General features: G+C 44.3%; 1 protein-coding gene across 1 annotated transcript; it reads left to right on the forward strand.

Annotated features, from left to right (window-relative positions):
* The first annotated feature begins 8,196 nt into the window (after positions 1-8,196).
* On the forward strand, positions 8,197-19,431 carry LOC135526050 (14-3-3 protein beta/alpha-1-like). Its single transcript, XM_064954087.1, has 6 exons — positions 8,197-8,314; positions 9,085-9,534; positions 16,285-16,408; positions 17,561-17,724; positions 18,065-18,160; positions 18,379-19,431. Exons 2-6 carry the CDS (start codon positions 9,241-9,243, stop codon positions 18,451-18,453), a joined length of 753 nt encoding a protein of 250 aa, XP_064810159.1. The 5' UTR covers positions 8,197-8,314; positions 9,085-9,240; the 3' UTR covers positions 18,454-19,431.
* Positions 19,432-22,317: the final 2,886 nt, after the last annotated feature.

Below are 22,317 nucleotides of genomic sequence, written 5' to 3' on the forward strand. Positions count from 1 at the left end.
CACCCCCATAGAGACTGCCAGAGGACCGGACAGCATGCCCTCCGATTTGACACACTGCACTCTGTCTGCAAAGTAGTTGGTGAACCAGGCAAGGCAGTCATCAGAGAAACCAAGGCTACTGAGTCTGCCGATAAGAATATGGTGATTGACAGAGCCGAAAGCCTTGGCAAGGTCGATGAAGACGGCTGCACAGTACTGTTTTTTATTGATGTCCGTTATGATATCGTTTAGTACCTTGAGCGTGGCTGAGGTGCACCCGTGACCGGCTCGGAAACCCGATTGCACAGCGGAGAAGGTACGGTGTGATTCGAGATGGTCAGTGACCTGTTTGTTGACTTGGCTTTCGAAGACCTTAGATAGGCAGGGCAGGATGGATATAGGTCTGTAACAGTTTGGGTCCAGGGTGTCTCCCCCTTTGAAGAGGGGGATGACTGCGGCAGCTTTCCAATCCTTGGGGATATGAAAGAGAGGTTGAACAGGCTGGTAATAGGGGTTGCGACAATGGCCACGGATAGTTTCAGAAATAGAGGGTCCAGATTGTCAAGCCCAGCTGATTTGCACGGGTCCAGGTTTTGCAGCTCTTTCAGAACATCTGCTATCTGGATTTGGGTAAAGGAGAACCTGGAGAGGCTTGGGCGAGTAGCTGCGGCGGGGGGGGGAATCTGTTGGCCGAGGTTGGAGTAGCCAGGCGGAAGGCATGGCCAGCCGTTGAGAAATGCTTGTTGAAGTTTTCGATAATCATGGATTTATCGGTGGTGACCGTGTTACCTAGCCTCAGTGCAGTGGGCAGCTGGGAGGAGGTGCTCTTGTTCTCCATGGACTTCACAGTGTCCTAGAGCATTTTGGAGTTGGAGCTACAGGATGCAAATTTCTGCCTGAAGAAACTGGCCTTAGCTTTCCTGACTGACTGAGTGTATTGGTTCCTGACTTCCCTGAACAGTTGCATATCACGGGGACTATCTGATGCTATTGCAGTCCGCCACAGGATGTTTTTGTGCTGGTCGAGGGCAGTCAGGTCTGGAGTGAACCAAGAGCTATATCTGTTCTTAGTTCTGCATTTTTTGAACGGAGCATGCTTATCTAAAATGGTGAGGAAGTTACTTTTAAAGAATAACCAGGCATCCTCAACTGACGGGATGAGGTCAATGTCCTTCCAGGATACCCGGGCCAGGTCGATTAGAAAGGCCTGCTCACAGAAGTGTTTTAGGGAGCGTTTGACAGTGATGAGGGGTGGTCGTTTGACTGCGGCTCCGCAGCGGATACAGGCAATGAGGCAGTGATCGCTGAGATCCTGGTTGAAGACGGTGGAGGTGTATTTGGAGGGCCAGTTGGTCAGGATGACGTCTATGAGGGTGCCCTTGTTTTGAGATTTAGGGTTGTATCTGGTGGGTTCCTTGATGATTTGTGTGAGATTGATGGCATCTAGCTTAGATTGTAGGACTGCCGGGGTGTTAAGCATATCCCAGTTTAGGTCACCTAACAGAACAAACTCTGAAGCTAGATGGGGGGCGATCAGTTCACAAATGGTGCCCAGGGCACAGCTGGAAGCTGAGGGAGGTCGGTAGCAGGCGGCAACAGTGAGAGACTTATTTCTGGAGAAAGTAATTTTTAAGATTAGTAGTTCGAACTGTTTGGGTATGGACCTGGAAAATATGACATTACTTTGCAGGCTCTCTCTGCAGTAGACTGCAACTCCTCCCCCTTTGGCAGTTCTATCTTGACGAAAAATGTTATAGATGGGTATGGAAATCTCAGAATTTTTGGTGGCCTTCCTGAACCAGGATTCAGACACGGCAAGGACATCAGGGTTAGCAGAGTGTGCTAAAGCAGTGAGTAAAACAAACTTAGGGAGGAGGCTTCTGATGTTGACATGCATGAAACCAAGGCTTTTTCGATCACAGAAGTCAACAAATGAGGGTGCCTGGGGACATGCAGGGCCTGGGTTTACCTCACATCACCCGCGGAACAGAGGAGGAGTAGTATGAGGGTGCGGCTAAAGGCTATCAAAACTGGTCGCCTAGAGCGGTGGGGACAGAGAATAAAAGGGGCAGATTTCTGGGCATGGTAGAATATATTCAGGGCATAATGCGTAGACAGGGGTATGGTGGGGTGCGGGTACAGCGGAGGTAAGCCCAGGCACTGGGTGATGATGAGAGAGGTTGCATCTCTGGACATGCTGGTTGTAATGAGTGAGGTCACCGCATGTGTGGGAGGTGGGACAAAGGGGCTGCCAGGGGTATGAAGAGTGGAACTAGGGGCTCCATTGTAAACTAAAACAATGATAACTAACCTGAACAACAGTATACAAGGCATATTGACATTTGAGAGAGACATATAGGGAAGCATACAGTAATCACAGGTGTTGAATTGGGAGAGCTAGCTAAAACAGTAGGTGAGACAACAACAGCTAATCAGCTAGCACAACAACAGCAGGTAAAATTGCGTTGACTAGGCAGGGAGGGTCAGATTAACTACACACAGAGACTGAGTGCGGCTGGGGCCGACAGATAAAATATAAACAAGCAGAATGGAGTACCGTGATTAATGGACAGTCCAGCATGCATCAGCTATGTAGCCAGGTGATCAGTGTCCAGGGGGCAGCGGTGGATGGGGCAGGGAAGCAGAAGGTGCAGAAGGTAAAGCCGCTAGCAGTGGCTAACCATGGCTAAATAGCTTGTAGCTAGTTAGCTTCTGGAGGTTCTTGAATGTGTTCTAAAAATTAAAAATAACAGCAGATTCCATATCACATTGGGTGAGGCAGGTTACCGGGAGGTATAATCGAATTAAAAATCGAAAAGAGATTGAAAGTAAATATGGGTCCAGTGAGTGGTTGGGCTGGCTGGGGACGCGGCGATTCAGACAGTTAGCAGGCCTGTGCTAACAAGCTAACAGTTAGTAGGCCGGGGCTAAACAAGCTAGCAGTTAGCAGACAGGGGCTGAGCAAGCTAGCAGTTAGCAGGCCGAATTAGCAAACAAGCAGATAGCAAGGGGTTGAGTCTGTTTATGCCTCTTCATGCGGTGACAACAATAGACCGGTCGTGGGTCCTGATATTGTAGCCCAGGAGTATGCTTCGGTGGTAGCACAGGAGCTCTGGCAGGGCTAGCTTCAAGCTCAGTGGATGGAAACGCTAGCCAGGAGTAATCATCCGGGGTTGCGGTTAGCTAGTTAGCTAGTTGTGAAGATCCAGATGAGAATGTTCCGTTTGCGGTGGGAATCCGGGGATAAAAATAAAAATAATAGGTCCGTTATGCTCTGGTTAGAGTCGCGTTGTTCGAACTGGCGAGAGCTTTCCGAGCTAAAGGTTAGCTGAAGACCGCTAGCAATGGTTTGCTGACTGATAGCTGGTAGTTAGCTGGCTAGCTTCAGTTGAGGGGTTCCGGGTCCAAAGTAAATATATATACTTTAGAAAAAAAAGCAGATCCACGCTACATTGGGTGAGGCGGGTTGCAGGAGAGTATTTAGATGTTGAGGTTTTGCAAAATGTTTTAAAAGATATGCGAAGAAGAATATGTTTAAAAATTAAAATTAAAATAAAAACGATAAAAAAAACTATATATACAAGGGACACGACCCGACAGGACGTCCGACTGCTATGCCATCTTGGTTTGGTTTGAGCAGGGCTGGAGGCTCTACAGTGAAATAAGACAAAAATCACTAACCAAAACAGCAGTAGACAAGGCATATTGACATTAGGGAGAGGCATCTGTAGCCGAGTGATAATAGGGTCCAGGGAGTAGCTTGGCGAGCTGGAGGCACGACGATTCAGATAGCTAGCAGGCCAGGGCTAGCAGGCTAGCAGATGGTCCTCAGGGGGACGTCACAATGGAAGAGCCTGTTGAAACCCCCTCGGATGGTTATGTTGGCAGACCAGTTGTGATGGATTGGCGGGGATCCGTGTAGGCAGCAAAGGTTCCAGGCCAATTGGCATAAGAGGTATTAAAGCCCAGGAATTGTCTGATTGATCTCTCCGGTTCCGGTATAAAGAATTGCAGATCCATACCACATTGGGTGAGGCTGGTTGCAGGAGAGTATGTTCAGTCTGTAGATGGAAATTGAGATTAAAAATAAAAAAATATATATATTAAATAAATACGAAGAAAAACGATATATACACAGGACAAGACAAACAAAACAGACATCCTACTGCTATGCCATCTTGGATTTTTTTTTTTGAATCAACAGTCCACAAATTAATGCTCTGTTTACACTACATCAACATTACAGTACATTTATACATTATTTTATGTCAATTACAATATAATTTATTGAATTATAGTCTGAGGTGGAATTGGAAATGGAATGCATGGGGACAGAGTTCCTAACATGAAAATCTCAAAGGAAATACTTTCACTTGTATATAGATTTTTTATTATTGCGACACTGTTGAGTTCTTTTCAATGTAATTGTCCCAATTCCACCCATTATTACAGTGACCCTAGCTCACACATAGCCCATTTACACACTGGGCCTACTGCCAACATTACGTAAGTATCCACAGATTCAAGATATGGTCAAGATACGAGGCCTCCCACTACTTTATAGGCCTATCTCTATAAGTCATCATACACTGAAACTAAACTACAGTAGGCCTGCCCTACACCTAACCCCACCCACAGGAAAACTACACTGAAAACCGTAAGTACATTGGGTTGGGCTGGTTTTTATCTTATCTATCTTCAGTAAATCTCCACCAGGATTTTCAGGTTGTTAATTGGAACTCAGGGCATGAATAGTGCAAGAGACTTTGGCTTATGTGCTATGTAAACAACGCACTAAAGCAGCGTTTCCCAAACTCGGTCCTTGGGCCCGCCCTTAGTGCATGTTTTGGTTTTTGCCCTAGCACTACAAAGCTGATTCAGATAGTCAAAGCTGGAAGATGAGTTGGTTATTTGAATCAGCTGTGAAGTGAAATGTGCTTCGGGGGGACCAGGACCGAGTTTGGGAAACCCTGTCTAAGGACTGCACCTTTGCCCTCATTTGTTGTGAAATCAAGTCACAGTCTTTTCACAATGGTCCTAGCATTAAAACATGATCTCTTGTTATGCCTCACAGGCCACTAAAGCCACTTCTGTAATCCTACTCCCACACATGAATCCATCATGCAGCTACTGAATATAACCTATAATCAGTACTCAGCCTTTGCTTTGGCCTCGGTTTCTCTGCGACTCTCACACCATGCTACAGTATATCGCCTGTTTAGTAGTTTCTTTAAAATGACAAATGTTTTCAAGGGAAATAAATAAACAAATACAATGTAGAAGCGTTTGGGTTCATGTTTTTCCCACTTTATTTTGATCTTCTTTTTTGCCTTTTCATATGACACTCCCAACTGACATCAGGCTTCACACAGAGCCAGGAGGCAAGAGGAGAGAAGCAAGCCAGCCTCCAGACAGTGTGAGACAGTCTGCCCAGTCATTATGAGCAATAAATAGCAGGACTAGGCGGCAGTCAACCGTGAAGAGGAAAAGAGTCAAAATAAAGCATGATGGACGCAGTCTGAGAGCAATATCATCTCCATTATTTCCCTTATTCATTATTCTCACAACCCTTTCAGACTTTGTTTCTGTTGTTGTTGAAACACCAACAAAAAGGCATTCATGGAAAGCTAATTCCAACAGGAGCAAAGATCGTGATTGACTGAAAAGATGCTCGTAATATTCCATGCATCTTCTCTTTTTCTCTCTCTCGCTCTCTCTGCCTCCCTCCATCTCTCTCTCTTTGTCAATTTGGACAGGTCATCGGAGACTGATTGCCATGACTAAGATCCCAATTAGGCTGACTGCTGCTGGTGGCTTAAATAATGGAAGGTTACCTTGGACATTTATGACTCAGCAGCACTTTCGGCTTTAAATCAAGCCTTGTCGTCTATTGGACTCATATCCGTCCTGTCTATCTGTACAGGCAGGGTAGTGAGTGAGAGTCAGTAGGACTGTTGCCAGGCAGGCAGGTTTCAGTAGAGATGAACAACACCCAAGGGCTTCTCTGACTTACGTAACCCTATGCCTGCCTGTTCAGTTACTGAGCAGCCTTTAGAATCTACTTTTCATACTGGAGGTGAGACGAGGTGGCGGTCACACTAGTGCTGAGGGTAGATAAGGGGAATGTATGCAAGAAGGGGAAATTGAAGATGGCCGTTCAGATGGCCGTTCATCACTAAGCACACATGGAGCCTCACAAAAAGCAAGCTGTGTTTTGTGCTTGAGACAATAGGCATAGCTTAAATCCAGTTTTTAGAAAACCTTGCTGCTTCTTCTCTGCTTCCTCTTCATTCACTTAATGCCCTGTGGGTAGCCTCCTCAAAAACAGAATGCAAAGGTGTTTTATAACCATTTGTCCAAAGAGGCCAGAAAGGCAAAAGGCCCAAATGTAACTGTAATCATTTCACTGTCTTTGACATCATCTTCAAATCTGTCATATCTCTGCAAATCATATAGGTTGTGAATAAGCCTACATTTAGCAGACAGATACCGCCTTGAAAGCAAAGATACATCTATAGGGAAATGAGTCAAGATTCAGGGCAAAAAGAGTAAGCTATAACATAACTAGCCTCCCTTCTCTGTTCAGTCATAGCAAATGGGGTTCTAGACTTACATGGCTTGTGAGAGGACATTCCAGACTTGTAACTTATCCATTTGTGAGGCCACTGTAAAGAATCACCCTAATGGCCTACAGGCCCTTTTCCCTCAAACAATCAAGAACACCCAAACCAACCCCATGAAATCATAGGGACTGCACTATCTATCACAACGAAAGTGTCAGGACTGAGCTGGGCATGAAGAAATAATTAACCCACAAAACACGTTCATCATACCTATAACATCCCGTGGGATATGCGTAGCCTTGTCTCAGTCAACCAAAATCACAGCAGTGTAGCCTACTTCAAAGTCTACAAAATCACAGGTTTTTATCATGAATGGACATGGCATTGATGCGCTGTGTTTTCCACTGTAGATTGTTCGCATGACACTGTGTGAGACCATTCAGGGCCCTTCTGGAAGACTGCAAGCCTTTCATTTCAGCTAATGCATGCTGCCAATTATCGGACAATAAAACCACAGGGCAGACAGACTCAACAGAGACAAACAAAATGGCTGCTGAAAGTGGCTAATGGTGAGGGTGCAATGGGAAACTGTTTAAAAATAACAATAATAATAAAAAGATATGCTGGTTATATTTCTGAGTGGGGGAGGGGAATCCGTTTTGAAGAGAATATCAGTTGATCGGGAAGAAGAAGGACGCTGGACACTGACCTCATTGAAAAAGCATATGATCAATAAAATTCACAGGATGAGGTCTGAATTAGAAAAAGGATTTTCCAGATTACAACCCTGTTCGGCTGGTGTCAATTAAATATTTCTCAATAGCATATCCAGCTGTGATCAGAATGCATCTCAGCGTAGGATTCGATTAGACAGGTGAATTTCCCGGGGATGAGAGGAATGGCACTGAGCCCTGCGTGCCTACCGCCAGACCACTTCTACCACTGTGATGCTATTTTTTAGAAACCAAGCCACATATTATTAGGCAATCACAACAATCATAGCAAGTTATGACACAGAAGTCCCCTTTTCATCTAGGGGCTACAAATCATGGCCACAGGGGAAACAACATGAACACAAGGGGATGCAGATGACCCAGACAGTTGATCATCCAAGGCATAATATCACCATCAAGATTCAGGTACATTTCCCCATGAGTGTAATTAAATAAGGTAAAAGGCAATTCGGTATTTGACATAGCCAGGTTTATGTCACAAAGAATGTAATAAATTGGTATGTGTACCCTATTACTGGCATAATGTGTTCTGTGCAGTGAACATTTTATTAAAGCCATCATTGCTTTAGTGAGCACTAATATGGGATAATTTGGTCAAAGTTGTATGGCCGACATCACCCACAAAATCAACGTTTCAGAGGGAGAAAGGGTATTAATGGGGGGAATTAGCAATATCTCGCGTGCCACGCCCGCCTCGTGCATATGGAAGTGGGCAGGAACTAAGGATAACCATGGCAATGGTGACGTCTTCTCCCTTGCTCTAATTGGAGGAAACCCCGTGGCCCTAGCCGCAGCCTACAGGCTAGTCGAAAAGTCCCTGAACTCCCGCCCCCTTTCCCCTCGCAAAATAGCTACTGGCTAGTATCTCTAGAAACCATCGTTGACAGGTGAAAATGTATATTTCTGATTGGAAAATCATTCTCAGCTAGAGCCGCCCTAGCAAGTTTGGTTGAATTGCATCTCTGCTGGTTTTCCGCTCTGCCTCATACCAATCTCAAAAGCGGATCAATTCGGAGGAAGAAATCGGGACCTTAGAAGGTTAGAAAATTCAGAAATCCCATTTCAATCTTTTTTTAGTTTGTGATTTGTAAATGATGTTTATTTTGTAACCAAGCATGGTAACGTTGTGTTGTTGCAATCCATTCATGATGAAAGGAGTGGCCCTACGCTAACGTTACTAGTTATCTTTTACTATTGTAGGCTAACGTTAGCTAGATGCTCATCTGGCGGGTTTATGTTAGTTTGTCTGGTCGAAGCAAGATGGATGCATCATTTTTGTTTTGCATAAATGTTAACCTTGTGGGGATGTAGCTAGGTAACTTTGTCTCTAGCGCTGTCTGTGGTAGCACTGTCTGGTAGTACTGTCTGAATGCTAGCTAACGTAGTTACAGTCAGCAACTGTGACCATTAACGTTAGTTTAATTGCCAGCCTAACTATGATTGCTAACTAGTTACATTTAGATGGTTAGCATGAAGCTAACTTTGAGTCTTTCTGGGTTAACGAACGTCAGCTAGCTACTGGTACTGTGTCACTAGCGAGCTGACGGCAGTGACCCATCGAATTTGACAGACACCATGTCCACGCGCGCACGACACGCGCACGACACGCGCACACAGCCGAATGTAACGGTAGCTAGCGCATTTAACCTGTAACGTTAATTCCAAGTTTGATTGCTCTGAAATTATTTATATCGGCATCAGTTTATAATACGCTGGTGCTAGTAAAAGTGCATTCACTACATTGGGCACAAGCTCTTCCATAATAAATTGACTAACAGTGACATAAACCTCCCGTTTTACACTTGCAGGTTTTTGGTGGAATACTCCGGAGCACCGCCTACTCTCCATCTTGTACCTCCCAATTCAATTTATTCCCTGTTGCATTCCTGGACTCCTATTGTTTTTAAACCTTCCCTGGCGAGTCAAGATAAGGTTACACACTAAATAATAATAAAAAAAAAACAATGGATAAAACGGATCTTATTCAGAAGGCCAAGTTGGCAGAGCAAGCCGAGCGCTACGATGACATGGCTGCCTCCATGAAGGAGGTAACGGAGCAGGGGGGCGAGCTGTCAAACGAGGAGAGGAACCTGCTATCTGTCGCATACAAGAACGTTGTCGGAGCACGGCGGTCGGCATGGAGGGTCATCTCCAGCATCGGACAGAAGACCGAGGGAAGCGACAAGAAGCTCGCAATGGTCAACGAATACCGGGAGAAAGTGGAGGGAGAGCTGAGAGATATCTGCAATGACGTACTGGTATGTAGTACCAGTACATATTAATTCTGCTGGAAATGTTTGGTATATAAAGTGGTTGTTCACGTATCTGGTAATATGTACGCAGGGTAGAGCGAAATTCAGTTGGTGGTACAGTAAACAAAAACGGTTGGAACCACTGGCCTAGGATACTGAATACACCCATCTAACCCTCTCATAGCTTGGAGCTGAGAAAGTGTGGTCATTAGTCAGACAATCAGTCACTGTGTTGCATCATTATATTGACAATGTATATGGATGTAAAATAATTACATGAGAGACAAAGATATCATTTGAAATAGTTGATTAGTCATCTTTCTAGGTCTTTGAAGTGTTTGGTTAGTGGTCTTCCAAGACTGCCCTTGTCCTCTTTAGGCATATTTGAGTTTATCAGTGCAAGCACGAGACATCAGTAATTCACCCAGACGTACTGCCACAGGAATCTCAACTCTTTGCTGTCTAGATAAATGTGCTGAAGAAAAGGGACTCTTTAAATTATGAGCAATGCCTTCTCTGAACAGTCAACACTACATTAAGTATGATTGATGAAAGACATTGTTTGCCTAACAAAAGCATAGCTATGCACATCTTTCCACTATGCTATCAGTCTACCAGGACTGGTTAAATTCTGTCGCAATTCAGGTTGAATAGCACATACAGTACCAGTCAAAAGTTGGAGACATACTCATTCAATGGTTTTTATTTTTTTAAATGATTTTCTAAATTTAACACATCAACCATGAAATATCACACATGGAATCATAATCATGTAGTAACCAAAAAAGTGTTAACTAATAAAAATATATTTTATATTTGCGATTCTTTGACGTTTTGCACAGCTTTGCATTCTTGGCATTCTCTCAACCAGCTTCTTGAGGTAGTCACCTGGAATGCATTTCAATTAACAGGTATGCCATGTTAAGTTTATTTGTGGAATTTCTTTCCTCCTTAATGCGTTTGAGCCATCAGTTGTGTTGTGAGTAGGTAGGGGTGGTATACCGAAGATACCCCTATTTGGTAAAAGACCAAGTCCATATTATGGCATGAACAGCTCAAATAAGCAAAGAGAAACGACAGTCCATTACTATAAGACATGAAGGTCAGTCAATGTAGAACATTTCAAGAACTGCAGTTGCAGTTGCAAAAACCAAGCGCTATGATGAAACTGGCTCTCATGAGGACCTCCACAGGAAATGGAGATTCAGTTACCTCTGCTGCAGAGGATAAGTACATTAAAGTTAACTGCACCTCAGATTGCAGCCCAAATAAATGCCTCGCAGAGTTCAAGTAACAGACACATCTCAACATCAACTGAGGAGACTGCGTGAATGCCTTAATGTTCGAATTGCTGCAAAGAAACCACTACTAAAGGACACCAATAAGAAGAGACATGCTTGGGCCAAGAAACATGAGCAATGGACATTAGACTGGTGGGAATCTGTCCTTTGGTCTGATGAGTCCAAATGTAAGATTGTTTTGGTTCCAACCTCCCTGTCTTTGAGATTCAGAGTAGGTGAACGGATGATCTGCGCGTGTGTGGTCCCCCCCCGTGAAGCATGGAGGAGGTGTGGTTGGTGCTTTGCTTGTGACACTGTCAGTGATTTATTTAGAATTCAAGGCACACTTAACCAGCATGACTACCACAGCATTCTGCAGGCAGCGATATGCCATCCCATCTGGTTTGCACTTAGTCCCACTATCATTTGTTTTCTAACAGGACAATGACACACAACACACCTCCAGGCTGTGTAAGGGCTATTTGACCAAGGAGTGCATCAGATGACCTAGCCTCCGCAATCACCCGACCTCAACCCAATTGAGATGGTTTGGGATGAGTTGGACCACAGAGTGAAAGAAAGGCAGCCAACAAGTGCTAAGCATATGTAGGAACTCCTTCAAGACGGTTGGAAAAGCATTCCAGGTGAAGCTGGTTGAGAGAATGCCTGAGTGTGCAAAGGGTGGCTACTTTGAAGAATCTCAAATATAAAATATATTTTGATTATGTTGAATTTGTGTTGTTGCTTACTACAGGATTCCATATGCGTTATTTCATAGGTTTGATGTCTTCACTGTTATTATACAATGTAGAACATTGTAAAAATAAACTCTTGAATGAGTAGGTGTCAACTTTTGACTGGTACTTTATATACTTTTAATTTAAAAAAAACTAAATTTTTAAAAAACATTCCCGAATTGACTCATTTGAAATGGAATTGACCTTTACTCTGGTCTCACGCTCAGCAGTGAGTGTTTCCCAGAACCCAACCATTAATTTATTTTACCTGTTAAGCATATCACACCTCTTTATTTCTCTTGCTCGAAACAGAGACTAACATTAGATTGTTTCAATCCAATGTGGGTCAAATGTCATGTCCCACGATTGTCCATGAGTTCCTACAGTCTAAAATGGTGATCTGGCACTGAGATGAGAAGGTAGTATTATATTTTCATCCTCCGGTTTCTTCCTGTTGGGAATGTCACACTGAACAATGGGGTTTAATGACGTGATGGTGCTGACTGACAAAGGTCACAAACCAGTGTGTCTGCATGGTAAGGTGTGTCAGAATGGGTGGAGTAGGCACTGGCGGACTACCAGTGGTGGCTGATCAAGGGCCGTGCTGTTATAGGCCTAAAACTGGGAGTGTGTGGGCTCCTCCTGTTTTGATATTCACATAGGGCCCGTGCTATCTAGGTTCCTTGGGACATCCCTACCCTAAACACTACCCTAACCTTAACCATAACCTTTACCATAACCATTTAAAAAAATATATATAAACTGCAATTGAGTAGTGACGTCCCAAGGATCCCGGCTAGCACGGACCATTCACATAGTTTCATCTGGCACATGAGTTGTAATGAAGCTAGCCAAGTGGAAGAGTTCATTCAGAATTGTGTAACAGGACTGTCATAGCCCAGTTTGTTCAATAGGCTATGTCTCTCAACCTCACTAACCTAGCTTGCTACCCAATGGGGGCTACTCTCTGATTTAAAACTGAAACATGCAGGAAAATATATTTTTTGGCTCCCTTCCAATAATATTACTTGACTGTCACTGACTGGACTTTCTACTACAGACTTTTTTTCCCCTGTTTTTTTTTTTCAGGGGCAATTGTTTCCACTTAAATCCAAGCCTGTACTAGTGAATGGCTCTGCCCATTTATTCCTATCTGGTCTTGATAGTGGATTAAGGGAGGATCTGGTGGAGGCTTAACTGTGAGGTTGAGAGAATTTCACTGAGCTGCTGGCCTTTAGACACACGGAGGTCTGAGATGAGGGGATTGGCTTGGGGGGATGTTGTGGGCAGCGTTTTGTAAGCACGCTGGAGCCCAATCTAGCACTGAACCTTACATATAGTCATAAAGCCTTAATGGTATTCCTATGTCCCACATCTCTACTGATTTAAAAAATAAATAAATTAAGGTTGCAGTATACACTGATCAATTGTGAACATCTAGCCAGGGAGATATTCAAAGCATGTCACTTGCTAGTCACATTTCATTGCCCCTGCCATTCTAATTGGGTTGCTGTTATTTACTCTGACAGATATTAATGGTCACCAACAGAGATTTAAAACATTTTTCTTTGTGGCATATATGCATAGTGGTACTCTATACGAGCAAGCAAACAATGACAATCCCTATGTATGTAGGCATAACTGATAAGCAGCTAACTGTAGGCTGTGGTGTAGGTGTGCCTCAGGTTGGTTAACCACCCTCTCTCCTTTACTTTATGCCCGTGAGTCATGGTTATGTAAACCGTACAGATGGGCACATCTTCTGACCACACCTTACAGCTTCTCCACGTCTGTGCACTCGCCACTCTCTAGTGTGTGTGGCTCTGACTCAGATGCCTGCCAGTGTTGACGGAGGGCGTGGTGGAGCCAGCCTATGAGAATGTTTATCTCGCTGCTTGCCTGAACTCGCCCCTTCTGCTTGGCGGCTGGCTATTGGTGCACGTAACCACCTATCTCCTCTCAGCTGACAGGCCTTGGCTTGACTGGGCTGAAGTAGGCCTGGATAACATGGCACTCATTTTCCACTGAGGCGATGTCATACTGGAGTGGGTGGAACCCCTCTGCTGCCCACGGCCATGCAGACACTGCCCTTACCCACCCTGCATGTCTGCACTGTGTATGGGAATAGATCATGGAAGCTGGATAGTTACCCCCAATAACCACCATTCAATCTGTTAGAAACTACAGGTGATTGTGGTCAGAATCGGTTCACTTATAGTTGAAAAGGCCGTGGCCATCGGCGCTGCCGTGAAATTGGAGGATGGTGCAGGCTGTTTTCAGTGCTCCACTTTCAGGCATCGGTTTGACAGAACAGAACGTGGCCCACTGCACAACAATCCAGGCTGGTTTCGTCTTCACATGTGAATCTAAGCTTGGCGAGACACATTTTTCAAAGTCAAACCTAGGTTGTCATGGCGACGGCCCACATTTTTGTGATCATTGAAAACCCGGCCAGATTCGCACAGTAGTTTTTAGATGGACTAGCACCACAAAAATATGCTCATCCGTATGTTCACGATGATGCTCATCTCCAATAGATGAGCACAGTACTACAATTAGTCGAACACTGGAGAATTTCACCATCAGCTCTTGTTAGGCCTATATCATAGCCACAGATGAGATATAGGAGCCCGTTTTATTAAGCACAGTGCTATTGCCGGGGTCATTTATTAGGGCACACCGTAGCTAAATGTTTCCTATTGGACAGGTTCATGTAATTCCTCCCTGTTTCCTTCCATTTGGTGCCTAATCAAGACTGCCTTGGTCTGTGTGAAACTAGGCGCGCTGTGTGAACTGAAGACAATGTGAATAACCAGGCCACTCTCCCTCCACTCGTCTGCAGGCAGGGGGATGTATGGGAAGGAATGCTTGGAACTTGAGACATTTGAGCGTGCCGTGTATCTAGACTAATCTCGTCTGTAAGTAGACTGGGTGGGAGTGGCTCGGGTAAGAGTGGGGGCAGGGCTGGATGAGCCCTGAGACACGCCCACTTCGACTCACTCCCTGTCAGTGTCAGTAGATGCCATTTTAGGTCTGTCAGCCTCTGCGGTGAACTCGTTAATCTGATATTTAAAACAAGTTAATGAGACTTAAACCCTTGGTCTCGCTGACACAGATTTGCTGTAATCAGGCAGCAGTCAGACACTTTTGGAGACTGATCCTGATGAGTTGGCCCTGGCTGGTTAGGCTCCTTCACGCTAACAAACTGACGATCGAGCGTTCCAGACCTCCGTGTCAGGAGCTGATACATTTCTCTTACATAAGGAATCTTGCCTCGGATTGAACCCCAGATGAAATGTAGGCCATAGCTCCTACTGTATTCCCTATACCCTCTTCAGTATAGTTAGTGTGTTGCAGATGAACTGGTCTGCAGTGATGCTGGAGTTTCTGCTGCTGCTGTGGGTTTAAATATAGATGCTGTTGGGTGCCTTGGACTGCTATGTAAGCTGTAGCATGCAAGCAGTGCTGCTCTTTCCCAGTTTTAGCCAGTGCATTCAGCCGCAGGTTTTGCTTCTGAGACACGTTGATTCGATGGCGGTATCCGCTCCACTAAGACGGAGCGCTGAGGAACGTTGGAACGAAAGGAGCCCAGAAGAATCTGGGGCAAAAGACGGTCAGGAACCCGCAGGAGGCCTGGCCTCATTATGGACAAGTTGGAATGACTTGACGCAGTGCAAAACGCTGGCTCCCACCCTGCTTATGCTGAAACCACTGCTGCCTGCCCATATGCACAGCTAGGCTCTTGCTGTCTACTCCACTGGACTCATGGTGGACTCTGTATGTGTGTCTAGGGCTGGCACAAGTTACTGTATAACCGTGTAGTCGTCAGTTATGGATGACGACTGTCATGAAAATAAGATAAAAACATTTTTGGGGGGGATTTTTGGTTGTTAAGAATGAGCAGCATAATGATGTCTGGGCGTTCGTGCTATACCCTTGGGTCACTAGCAATGGCTGCCTGGTATTGTGATCATTTTCATAGTACTGTAAAATGTTCATTCAAGTGATAACTGATGTGGCTCATGCGATGGAATGCATTTTTTTGTTAAATAAACAAATCACAGCACATTGATGGGTACACTTCCTGCTTTGCTCTTCGCAATGCCAGCCAGTCGCCCATTATGCCATCATTGACTTTAATGTTGACGCACATTCCAGTTATTCTACTGCAGCAGATTCAATCAGGAGCTGAGAGGAGAAAATGTGCGGAGGGAAGAAAGAAAAACTTAGAGGTGACCACGGTCATTAGGCTGGCCAATTACCGTCATCCAAAATTCCTTGACTGTCACAGCCCTACGAGTGTATGCCTCCCTCGTGTGTGCAAATCCTGCATGGACATCACTCGCATGATGTCATCACATAAGGCTACTGAACTGGTCAATCACATTGGGTCACAGGCTCAATCACATTTTTGAAATGTGTGTTCATTGTTGTTACACCTCCTTGGTCCAGCACTGTCGCTAATGCTGCTCATCCAGTTTTTGTTGGATACATCACAGTTGTAACGGGAAGATTGAGGCTTCTTTGCCTACCACTGGTATGGGAGGGTTTGGTTGGGAACTCAACTCACATGGTCATGTTTGGGTGTATGTTGCCTCAGCCAATCAGAATCAACCTTCTTTCTTTAGCCAGTCAGAGTATGTTAACAGGATTTCAATAATAAAGGAACATTGACTGTCAAATATATGGAAGTTTGTGTGTGTGTGAACAAACAATTAATTCCTGTTTCCTTTGCACAGGAACTTCTGAATAAATATTTAATTGAGAACTCCACAAACGCCGAAAGCAAAGTCTTCTATCTTAAGATGAAGGGGGACTACTATAGATACCTTGCTGAAGTCGCCTCCGGGGATGACAAGACAGGTGAGCTTGAAATGGCCCCTCGAACTGATTACTGCATGTGGTTTTTGCCATGTTGGTATTTGCAAGCAATACACCTACATTTTAGATGTGTGAATTACTCTGAATGGGGTGGCAGGTAGCCTAGCGAGCTTTGGGCCAGTAACCGAAAGGTTGCTGATTTTGAATCCCCTAGACGACTAGGTGAAAAATCTGCCAGTGCCCTTGAGCAAGGCACTTAACCCTAATTGCTCCTGTAAGTCGCTCTAGATAAGAGCGTCTGCTAAATGACTAAAATGTAATAATCTCTCTAGCCCAAGTGCTACTCGAGCCAGATATGTAAAATATATCAACTCTTTTCTTTTGAAATCCCCCTTTCTCTCTAAATCCCAGAATGACATCTCAGCAGTCTTAAATGACTGTGGGGCATGAAGTAAATGTTCTGTGAAGTATAGACATTGTTCCTCGCAACCCTATAGAATTCGCCTCCCTCTGATTGCGTAACAGCCCCAATATGAATCTCCCCTCCGAGTCACGTCCTAATAAAGACGCCTTTGATCTGCACTATTGCAAGACGTCCTTTAGGACTCTGTCGCATGCCATTGTTCTACAGTCTGCGAGGAGGTTAAAATGAGGCTTTTATGAGGCTCTGCTTTAAACTCCGAGCCCCTCGTGCAGCAGCCGAAATAGAACGGCACATTTTGTAACGGAGCTGGAAATGGTGTCAAGTGAGGCGTCGCACACACTCGCACGACCGCATGGAGCCGTCTCATAGGAGGAGACGAGGAAGAGGGCAGGGTTCTAGCCTACTGTATGGGCCTCTGAGACTCCCACTGGCACCCATTGTGTGACGCACGCTAAAGAGAACTCTATGCCCAGTTATAAGCATGTGTATTTCAAGTGAGGCTTGGACAAAAGGAAATCAATGGTGCCATTCGACTGCTATGTTCAGTTGCTTATTGCTGAGATCACGTCACACAGAATTGTCCAAACAGTACACTTGTAGTCTTTTAACCTAACACCCACTAGCCTATATCATAATCGCTACAGAGTGAATTTCAGTGAATCAGGCTTCAGTCAGTCTCGAACTTGGTGTTAGTCGAAATAAGAGTCTAGTAGGGTGTCTCACTACCATTTGCCTCCCATAACGTCCACTTTGATCTGTGTGCTCCCCAGCGACCATAGAGAACTCTCAGGAGGCTTATCAGCAGGCGTTTGACATCAGCAAGAAGGAGATGGACCCCACGCATCCCATCCGCCTGGGCCTGGCCCTCAACTTCTCAGTCTTCTTCTACGAGATCCTCAACTCCCCAGAGAAGGCCTGCTCACTGGCCAAACAGGTCAGTCCAGCCTCACCCCTCTGTTCCTGTACCGTTTTCTTTAGATCTGGGGACTGAGTTTGAAATGTAGAGAAGTGCCATGTGTTATCTGCTTGTTCTGTCAGAATGAATGATAAGTGGTGTGTTTTTGAATTGCTAACTCGTAGCTAAGTGTGTGAATGGGTTGACTTATGTCTCTTCTGGAAAAATGTATTTCAATGAGCAATACCAAGTAGATGGCTTAATATCTGTGCTGGGTTTGCTGGGGGTTTATTCCTATCTATGGTAGCTTGGATTTTGTACAGTTAATCTACTTTGAAACTTGCCGTGTAATAAATATATATATTTCTTTTGTCTCGAGGCATTTGACGACGCCATCGCAGAGCTGGACAAGCTGAACGAGGAGTCCTACAAAGACAGCACTCTCATCATGCAGCTGCTCAGAGACAACCTGACAGTGAGTTCCCTATCTGCTCTGCCATGTTCCTTATTCTAGTCAATATTTACGGTCTGTTAAATGAAACTGTAATGTTTTTTTTTTATTGTCGAGATGGTACAATAATGATAATGTTCATTTGGAAGAGTGTCTGCATGGGTAACGAGTTGTCTACGAACAAGTTTTTGTCTTTTGACAAACATTGAGGTTTAAAACACATTTTGGTCTCTTTCTCCCAGTTATGGACATCCGACAACGCTCCCGAGGAAGGGGAAGGCGGAGAAGCCGGCGAGGCCGGAGAGAACGAGAACTGAAACTGAGTCATCTCTCCAAAAAATAACCTTTTTACACGTCTCCATTCCTTTATTGCTCCACTTCAAACTGATTCTAGCGATGAAACCCATTACTGAAAAAACTGCGTATGGAAATTCCAAAGTCATTTGTCTTTTCACATTGCAGTTTTTGGACAAAAAAAAAAAAGATTGATTGGAGAGAGAGAAAAAAAACCTCCATTCCTTGGTTTGTGTTCTTCCTGGCCTTCCATATGTGCAGTTTCTGATGTTAGATAATTATGAATAGCTTCACCTCTTTGTATCAACGTTTTAGTCCAAAATAGAGGAAAAAAATAAGAAATTCTAAGGTTTTTGCTGCGCTACAGAAAATGTTAGTCCCATCAAACACCAGGGCAGTTAAGTATTCTTTGAACAGGGGTGTTTGCTAAGCAGGATAGGATGAATAGTTCCCTCATCCTCCGTAGTCTTTCTCCACACGGTTATCTGGTACGGTTACAGCTGCTGACGTCCGACATGGACAAGTCCAATTGTTCGATACTGCAGGGACGGCCAGTCTGAGCTGGCACCCAGTCTTTCGCAGCCAGGTGATTTTCCATTGGTTCTGACAAGGTCTTTCTTCACTCCCTCTGGTTACGGTATAAATCATGTCTGGTTGAAGACCATACAGAAGTGGGGCATTCTAAAAACTCAAACTCAAAATAAAAACAATCTGATAATGGGAAGAAAACAAATACTCCTACATGCATGTAATTTAATAGTGCACTGGAACGGAAACCAATGCTGTATACACACCAAGTCCAATGTAGTACTTTTCAATGCAGGTGTGTGCACATGTTAAAGAGGGCGTTTGGTTAGTCCAAAGATTGTCATTAGAGATTTGGACCACTATTGTGTTTTTTTGCTAATCATCGATTGTAGTCCCCAAAAGCCTCGTGGAAATGTTTAATGCCCTATGTATCAGCTATGTAACATTAATAAAAATGACATTTTATAAACCAATCTCGAGCTGGGGTCTTTCCAGTATGGTGTGCGTTTATAACTGTGCAGGTATCCCGTTTGATCCTTTCATCTGTGTGCTGTTTTTGAACCTGATTTCACACATTTTTATAGAAGATCAACTGATGTTAATTGGTAAGGTCATCTAACCTAATTTTGGACCGGTGTTCATGTCTGCAACAGCTATGCTATTGTGTGTGTGTGGGGGGCAAATGTCATGAGATGCTCTGCTTTATGTTGATGCCACAAAATTAAGTCCTGCAGGCCCTCGTTATCTTGCTGCAAAGAAAGACCTAGTTAAGCTGCAGCTGGTCCAGAACAGAGCAGCATGTCTTGCTCTTGATTGTGATCAGAGGGCTAATAGAAATACTATGCATGCCAGTCTCTGGCTAAGAGTTGAGGAGCGACTTACTGCATCACTACTTTGTATAAGAAACCATGTTAATTCCGAGTTGTTTGCATAGTCAACTTACACACCGCTCTGACACACACTTAACACACCAGTCATGCCACCAGGGGTCTTTTCAAAGTCTCCAAAACAAATAAAATGTGTAGAGTAGTATATAGAGCCATTATTGCATGGACTTTCCATCTCATGTTGCAAAAACGAACAGCAAACTTGTTTTGACCTACCTAGATATTGTGTGTATGTATTGATATGTAGGCTGTGTGCAGTTAAATGTATGTAGTTCTGTCCTTGAGCTGTCCTTGTCTAATGTTCTGTATTATGTCATGTTTTGTGTGGACCCCAGGAAGAGTACCTGCTGCTTTTGCAACAGCTAATGGGGATCATAATAAAATACAGAAAAAATACATGATAGATTAATTTTGAGAAGAGTGATGATTGGAGCCCTAAGTGATGATTGGAGCCCTAATACACTAAGTCAATGTGACCCAACCTTTTGATAACTAGCCCATACCATAGACCTGCTGCGGGTGCATCATGAGTATGATACACATTCCCTGTCATAAATGTTCCCTCAGCATCATTTTGTGAATACATTTTTATTTGTCAAAAGAGGATATTTTTATCTGCCCTTTGCTCTGACGCATCTGGAGCGAAATGCCGCAGATATATTAGAATAGGAGGAGACAACGACGTGTTCAGAACAACTCGGAAATCTCTTGACATCCGACTTCAGTGCGTTCAAGTCAACTGGGAACTCGTAAAGACGACCTCATACTGGGAAAATGGCTTTGAACGGCTATTCAACTCGGAATGCCAAGTCGGAAACTGGGGCAACTTTCTAAAGTTCCGGTGTTCCGACCTGAAGATCACTGACGTCATGATTTGACCTAGTTTTTTACCGAGATCCCAGTTGTCGTGAAAGCGTCATAAGAATCCCAGAGGGAAATTAATGGAGAAACGTTTAATGCTCCGCCCAGCAGAATGTCAACCAATTGCGTTCATGTTGTCATGCTGCTTGAAGTGGTTTCTAAACTAATTGTCACGTTATCCCTTCTAAAAGTCAGGGAATTACTTGTCGCTTTCAGATGCTAGTGGGAACTAGGAAAACTTAATTGTTCCGACGAGCACGTGAACGGGACAAATGAGTCGAGAAACACGATTTCAAAGCTATGCGACACTACAATTCAAATCAAACTGTATTTGTCACATGCGCCGAATACAACATGGAGTAGACCTTACCGTGAAATGCTTACTTTACAAGCCCTTAACCAACAGTACAGTTCAAGAAAGAGTTAAGAAAATATTTTCCAAATAAACTGAAGAAATAATAAAAAGTAATACAATAAATAACAATAACGAGGCTTTATAGTCTGATGGTCATTTGATTAATTGCTCAGCAGTTTTATGGCTTGGGGGTAGAAGCCTTTTGGTCCTAGACCTCGTATATAGGTCCAGGATGGCAGGAAGCTTAGCCCCAGTGATGTACTGGTTTATACACACTACCGTCTGTAGCGCCTTATGGTCAGATGCTGAACAGTTGCCATACCAGGCGGTGGTGCAACTGTAGAACGTTTTGAGTATCTGGGGACCCATGCCAAATCTTTTCAGTCTCCTGAGGGGGAAAAGGTGTTGTTGTGCCCTCTTCATGACTGACTTGACATGTTTGGACCATGAGAGTTCATTGGTGATGTGGACACCAAGGAACTTGAAACGCTCAACCCGCTCCACTACAGCCCCTTCAACGTTAATGGGGGCCTGTTCGGCCCGCCTTTTCCTGTTGTCCACGATCAGCTCCGTTGTCTTGCAAATTGAGTGAGAGATTGTTGTCCTGGCACCACACTGCCAGGTCTCTGACCTCCTCCCTATAGGCTGTCTCATCATTGTCGGTGATCAGGCCTACCACGGTTGTGTCGTCAGCAAACTTAATGATGGTGTTAGAGTTGTGTTTGGCCATACAGTCGTGGGTGAACAGGGAGTACCAAGAGGGGACTAAGCACACACCCCTGAGGACATGTTATAATTATCTCAAAGTCAGGCACATGAGGTTGGTGGCACTTTAATTGGAGGAGAACGGGCTCGTGGTAGTGGCTGGAGCGCAATAGGTGGAATGGTATCAAATACATCGAACATAAGGTTTCCATGTGTTTGATGCCATTATTATGAGCGTCCTCCACTCAGCAGCCTCCACTGAGTCAGGGTATGTCTATGAGTTGAGAAACTTGCCTATTTTCCTTGAAAGAACATAATGTCACTATTTCAAAGCTATAAGATATTACATAGGACAAGTTAATTATCTCAAATCCTGGAAAATATTTGTAATGTTAAGCTTCTTGTTCACGTAATTCGTGCTCATGTTGGAGTTTTGTTGGTGACCAATTACTCCTTGAAGGAGACGTCACCTTGCCGGGTGTACCCAGAATGCACCACGCGGCCCGGCCCATTGCCAATTCACGGGAAACGTACACAGTGTGCCTTAATGC

This window comes from Oncorhynchus masou, chromosome 32 (genome assembly GCF_036934945.1).
Source record: "Oncorhynchus masou masou isolate Uvic2021 chromosome 32, UVic_Omas_1.1, whole genome shotgun sequence".
In the NCBI taxonomy this organism is placed as follows: Eukaryota; Metazoa; Chordata; class Actinopteri; order Salmoniformes; family Salmonidae; genus Oncorhynchus; species Oncorhynchus masou.

What these genes read in the sequence shown, in the direction of transcription:
- LOC135526050 (XM_064954087.1), top strand. Translation starts at nt 9,241, where the DNA reads ATGGATAAAACGGATCTTATTCAGAAGGCCAAGTTGGCAGAGCAAGCC. An exon ending in ATATCTGCAATGACGTACTG is followed by an intron (nt 9,535 to 16,284) that starts GTATGTAGTACC and finishes TCCTTTGCACAG; the next exon opens with GAACTTCTGAATAAATATTT. An exon ending in CTCCGGGGATGACAAGACAG is followed by an intron (nt 16,409 to 17,560) that starts GTGAGCTTGAAA and finishes TGTGCTCCCCAG; the next exon opens with CGACCATAGAGAACTCTCAG.